This window comes from Mytilus edulis, chromosome 12 (assembly GCF_963676685.1).
Source record: "Mytilus edulis chromosome 12, xbMytEdul2.2, whole genome shotgun sequence".
In the NCBI taxonomy this organism is placed as follows: Eukaryota; Metazoa; Mollusca; class Bivalvia; order Mytilida; family Mytilidae; genus Mytilus; species Mytilus edulis.
Window position 1 is genome coordinate 63,683,913 of NC_092355.1, and position 6,876 is coordinate 63,690,788.

General features: G+C 35.1%; 1 protein-coding gene across 1 annotated transcript; it reads left to right on the forward strand.

Annotated features, from left to right (window-relative positions):
- The first annotated feature begins 4,697 nt into the window (after window positions 1–4,697).
- LOC139497756 (uncharacterized) lies at window positions 4,698–6,128 on the forward strand. Its single transcript, XM_071285993.1, has one exon. It carries the CDS (start codon window positions 4,698–4,700, stop codon window positions 6,126–6,128), a length of 1,431 nt encoding a protein of 476 aa, XP_071142094.1.
- Window positions 6,129–6,876: the final 748 nt, after the last annotated feature.

Below are 6,876 nucleotides of genomic sequence, written 5' to 3' on the forward strand. Positions count from 1 at the left end.
ATTCAATGAGACAACTTTCCATCCAGTACACAACTTTTAAAAGAAAATCCATTATAGGTCAAATATAAAAAAGAAGAAGATGTGGTATGATTGCCAATGAGACAACTCTCCACAAGAGACCAAAATGACACAAAAATAAAAAACAATAGGTCACCGTACGGCCTTCAATAATGAGCAAAGCCCATACCGCAGAGCCTGGTCAGCTATAAAAGGCGCCGAAATGACAATGTAAAACAATTCAAACGAGAAAACGAACGGTGTTATTTATATGAAAAAAAATGTACGAAAAAAACAATATGTAACACATAAACAAACGACAACCACTGAATTATAAGCTCCTGACTTAGGACAGGCACATACATACATAGTGTTGCGGATTTAAACATGTAAGCGGGATCCCCCTAACCTGGGACAGTGTTATAACAGTACAACATAAGAACGAACTATAAAAATCAGGTGAAAAGGCCAGCTGAAGGACACCTACGGGTGCGGGAGTTTCTCTCTACATTGGCGACAAATAATGTCTCTTCAGTGATGCTCGTGGCCAAAATATGTAAAATCCAAAGCTTATATAAAAGATGTAGAGCTATAATCCAAAAGTTCCAAAAAAGTATAGCCAAATCCGTGAAAGGAATTAGAGCTTTGCATGAGGGAGATACATTCCTTAATTTATAATATTTTTAACATTTTGTAACAGAAAATTAATAACACAAAAAATCCGTATTTTCATGCCAGTACCGGAGTAATGGCTACTGGGCTGGTGATACCCTCGGGGACTAACAGTCCACCAGCAGGGGCATCGACCCAGTGGTAGTAATAACATTAACGGTACCAATTTTTCTGCACCAGATGCGCATTTCGACAAATAATGTCTCTTCAGTGATGCTCGTGGCCAAAATATGTAAAATCCAAAGCTTATATAAAAGATGTAGAGCTATAATCCAAAAGTTCCAAAAAAGTATAGCCAAAATCCGTGAAAGGAATTAGAGCTTTGCATGAGGGAGATACATTCCTTAATTTATAATATTTTTTTAACATTTTGTAACAGCAAATTTAATAACACAAAAAATCCGTATTTTCATGCCAGTACCGGAGTACTGGCTACTGGGCTGGTGATACCCTCGGGGACTAACAGTCCACCAGCAGAGGCATCGACCCAGTGGTAGTAATAACATTAACGGTACCAATTTTTCTGCACCAGATGCGCATTTCGACAAATAATGTCTCTTCAGTGATGCTCGTGGCCAAAATATGTCAAATCCAAAGCTTATATAAAAGATGTAGAGCTATAATCGCTTTTACTTACTTAAATGTGAAAACTTACACTTCCGGAATACCTGCATGAGATTACCCCCCAGATTTTGGTGGGGTTCGTATTGCTCAGTCTTTAGTTTTGTGTGCTGTGTTTTGTATACTGTTGTACGTCTGTTTGTCTGTTGTTTTTTCTCTTTTTTTTAATCATGGCATTGTCAGTTTATTTTTAACTTAAATGTTTGAATGTCCCTTTGGTATGTTTTTCCTGTATATTAAAACAATGTTGAAAAGATCTTTAAGTGCTAGATATACTAGGTTTGTTCTCTCCCTTGCACTAAACTGGTTTCTTAGTCACCTATGTTATAGACTGGTACCCGGCCGTTATTGAAATTCTTGACAATATACGATTTCCCAAGGCATACTGGATATATTACGGAGGGGACCGTCCTACCTTTGTTTAATATGTTAGAGCCAAACAGTTCAGAACTTAATTAATGATCCTTTAATATTTCAAGCACTTGTCGCTGAGCGACGTCGCTTTAAATGAAGTCATAATTTCGCGGAATATACACTGACGTCATAAATCCGGTTGCGTGAAATTCAAAAAAGTACCTGCTGAAAAAGCGGCCATGCCGTTTCTTAAAGACGGAGAAATCCGCCGAAGAGCTGGGAGATCAAAAGAAATACTGGAGATGAACAAATATAAATTAAATACAACTTTGCCTGACGAAAATGAAGAAATGGTTATAGACACAGAAGAAAGTACCGACGGTACAACATGGAAAGATGGTAGAAAAATTGTGGAGCTTTTCAGTCAGGCAAAAGCACTGAAAAGCTGTCAAAACTGCACTGCCCAGCTGAATCTACTCAACGTAGAGAAAGAAAAACTGCAAGGATTTGGGAGCTATCTCACAATTCATTGCTTGAACTGTAATAATCTTTACAACATTTTAACAAATAAAACACATTACGGAACAAAAGGACCTGCAATTTTTGACATCAACACAAAAGCTGCAATAGGTAATTATTAGTATTGATAGTTGTTTGTCGTCCAGTGGCAAATATCTAATTGCAAATCTATCACATTAACATGTTATTTTTAAAAATGAGACAACACATACATTACCTCCTTTGGCCTTTGTATAAGATCAGCACACTGAGTATACTTTTAAATGTGCTTCTCACAAGATACATGTAGTAGTTTGTGGAAATAGAGACATGTCACTCTACTTGTACATGTTATTATAATTCATAAATGAGCAGTCATTTTTTATAAATACCATGTAAAAACTTAAAAACTATTGGTTTAAAGAAGACAAGTTGTGAATAGTTTAGGTTTATAAACCCCATTAAAAGGAGGATCAGTGTAACAGTACATATATATTGTGGCACTGAATAATATCCAAAACGGACGAAGAAACGACGAAGTACGACAACATGCTACAGGAGTCGGCCATTTTCTTGCACCTGAATATTTTTAGAAATGGTTTAAATATATTAACCTTTTGCTATTTATTTGAAATATGATTACTATTGTGATTCAAATATGCGCTGTATTAGATAATATGATGGGCACTTATCAGAAAGTAGCATAATTTATTCATGCAAAAATACTTAAATCTTCACAAATTTTGCATTTTGAAATGGGTTTGTCCTATAATGGTTTACTTTTATAAATTGTGACTTGGATGGAGAGTTATCTCATTAGCATTCATACAACATCTTCCATTTAATCTGATGACATTTCCCTTGAAAATTATAACTTTATATTAGACAAACCTCTACTATTGTTATTTTTGAATAACGTTCGATACCGTTAGTTCAAAGATGACTTTCGCGGTTGTCGAATACAAATTGTAGCAATGGCTAAATAAGAAGAAAAACAAACAGTCCTAAAACCATGGGAGATGCCCCGGAAGGGTAAGCAAATCCCGCCCTCTCGTCGTGTTGCTCATGTAAGTACAACCCTGTAATAAATCAATTTTGGTAGGTGACATTCGGGAAGAGAGGACGAGATTGTAGTTACGACATTAGGAAAATATCCACAGTAAGTTGTTTTCTGTGTCACCACTGTAACTACTAATATTCCACTCATTTCTTACGTTCACGGAGCTGCTCGGCTCCGTACTGAACGTTGGTTTTAAAAAAAAAAGAACTTATACTCATTGATCTTTTACAACTAGGTTTTAGGTGGGTGGGGGTTGGGGTCATACGACAGAGGTATTAATTTTTTTTTTATCAACGAATAGTTTTCAAATTCTGTAATAGGCACGTAGAAATAGGGTGTAAGAGCACGGAATGGAGATTAAAAGAATAAAATCGGTGCAAAGCTAATATATTATCTTTTTCTTGAAAACGGCAAGATCACAAGAAATAGTCACGAAGTTCAGTGAATGGCTTGAACCCATACTTTGGACATCATTATAAAACAGTCCGTAATTCAAACTTACTACGTTCGGTATTAACGAAATAAAATCTGCACGAATAAGACCTATTTCACTTCATGTATTTTTTTTCATAAATGCAAATGTGAAATGCAAATAGCGATACTAAAATATGTAAACAATTCACAATTTGACTTAAACTGTACAGCCAAAGAATATTCATGAAAATATAAAGTTCTAGTGCAAATTCAACTGCATAACAAAAACACCAACAAACCACGAGTAATTCATTCCCCTAAGTTTGAACAATATGTATTTAGAGAATAATCATTTAACTATAACGGTCACTTGACACAAATATCACGGATTCAGAAATCAGTCATGGAAATACTTACATGATCACAAACTAATACATTGTTGAAGTTTTTACCAGTGCAACCAGCTCTCTATTTCGATTTCCGCCTCGACAAATCGGTAATAAAGACTATGAACTAAATAATTTGTTAAGATAAATAATGCTTCTTTAGAAATTTTCCTTGAGTGAGATGATTGTTTGAAAAGGTAAGCTTAATTCGCCTTTTCAGAATTTAAAGGGATATGGGTAATCTCATTGTTCGTACACCGAAATGAAAATAACGTAACGCCATTGGATTGATTGTTATTTTTTATAGAACATTGTAATCCAATCGCAACGTTTTGGTGTACGCTATTAAATATATTACCCAGAATGCATTAGATTCTGAAACGGCGAATTGAACTTAAGACTCCTCAATGGTACTATCTTCTCTTTTTGTCTTATGAGAGTCAAGTCGTCATGTATAGGAGTAAAACTGGTTCTATGAACCCTCAACAACAAACACTGCTTTTAAAATAAGGGATCAAACTATCTGTTCAGTTTTGTTTCAGATAATGCACAACTGTGAGCCATGTAAAGCACTTACCAAGAACAGCACACTGATACATTATTGTGTCAATTGTGCAGAAGCGTTATGCCTCAACTACACAGAACACCATCGCGTTCAGAAAATTTCCCGCACTCACGAAGTCCTAGACATTGGCATGCGACCTAAACATATGAATATATCAGACAAACGCTGCTCAAAACATGGAAACTTGCCATTTGAGTACTTTTGTATCGACCATGATAGTCTTTTCTGCAAAGAATGTAAAGTAGAATCACACCGCTCTTGTCAGAAAATTATGTCAGTTGACATAGCGTCTAAAGGCATTAAAAGTTCTCAGTCATTTATAGATGCAATGGAACTAATAGGACATATTTCAATGGCAATACCCTTAATTTCAATCGACAGACATACCTTGATTGAAAGCATTGAAATGGAAGCAAGTTTGGTTAAGGATGAAATTATGAAACTGAAAGAAGAAGCAATTAGTCTCATTGAATCTCTAGAAAAATCACTGATCGAAGACCTGAAACAAAAGAAAGAAAAAATAGTAACAAATGCAAAGGAGATTCACAAAGAAATTCAAGATATTGAAAGGATGACGAAGGAAAAAAAGGACATGTTTGATAAAGCGGAGAAACATGGATCTGAAAAACAAGCTTTCCTTGCTGTTCATTCTTGCCAAACTGTTTTGATGGGTCTGGACAACAGAATTAGTACAATCACAGAGAAGAAAACCAGATCTACTATTAAATTGAATTCAAGTTTACTTAAGAAAAATATAATGTCTCTTGCAACCATTGAAACTATTGAATTACCAACTGCAATTAAACGTGTCCAAAGTTATAAGCGCCGGTCTCAAATTCCAATTGTGCATCATATTTCATCGACATTCGTAAAGAAGCAAGACATACAAACAAGAGGCACTATGGTAAAAGGAATAACTGTAAATTATACTAATGAGATAATAATCACTTGGATTGATATATTTAAAAAAATGAAAGTTGGAATAATGGTGGTTGACGAGAATGGAAAATTAAAAAATGAAATAAATACACTAGATCAACCATGTCAAAGAGCTACAATTCCGATGAGTGAAAATAAAGGAGTGCTAACATTTGAATCAAGTGATAGCATTCAGTTTGTTGATTTTCAAAATAAGACACTGTTAAATTACGTGTCTGTAAACGGACGTCAGCTTGGAGGATTTGCTGCTTCAAATGAATACGTATTCATTGGAAAGTCAGGAAGCATAGACGTACTTGATCTTCAGGGGAAAGTCATTCGTTCTGGCAAAACAATAAGCAGTTCAGTAAAACCGAAGTATATTGCATTAGATAGAACTGGTCACATCTATTACAGTGACAACGAAGCAGTTTATTGCATGAGAAAAGACGGTGAATATCGTTTTATATATAAACCACCAGAAAACAATATATTGCATGGAATAGCGATAGATAGCTACAGCTATGTGTATATCATTGTAGACAGTCAATATGTGTGGAGAATAGGACCGGATGGGAAATTTGTCGACATAGTAGTGAATGGTGAAGGCTGGGAAACTCTTAAGTTTATCTGTTTTAACTAAGACTGTACACAATTGTACATTTCATGTGGAAATAGAGTTTTAGTTTATTATCAGAAATAGTACAAAAATTTGGTCGTAACTACAATCATGTCCCCTTTCCTGATTGTGACCTACCGAATTAGACTTATATACGGGGTTTGTACTTACATGAACAACTTGACGGTAGCCACATGTGGAGCAGTATCTGATTACCTTTACGGTGCACACGAGATAACTGCGGGTTTTCTGTTGGCTCGTGTTGCTCAGACTTTAGTTTTCTATCTTGTGTTTTTTGTACTGTTTATTGTTTTTTCTAACATGCCTGTTTATAATTTAATTTTGTTCTGATCCTTTTTTTAAAGTGATCTCAAAACAGAATGAAAACCATGATTTGATTTTGACAACCTATGGAGACTTGCATGGAAACTTCCTTCGCCTTTTGAACAGATAACTTGGGTACACAATGTTTCGTTAATACTTCGATGTATATGTTTTAAATTCTTATAAAAGGGCAGTGTAATGGGCTATTTTATATGTATATATCATTAAGGAATGAACAGGGGTGTTGTTGTGTTTTTGCCTCGAATGTAGGATTTCTTTTTAAACCTTCCTGGTGGAGTCGGTAATTGAAACGGATATTTGCTGATTATCTCTCAAACATGTGACATCTCGATTTTTAGTTTTTTTTTCTTTATTTGTCCCATGAACTAAAACCAGCGTTTCAATCTAGTGCAAACAAGGAGAGCTTCATATCAAATCATGATGTTTA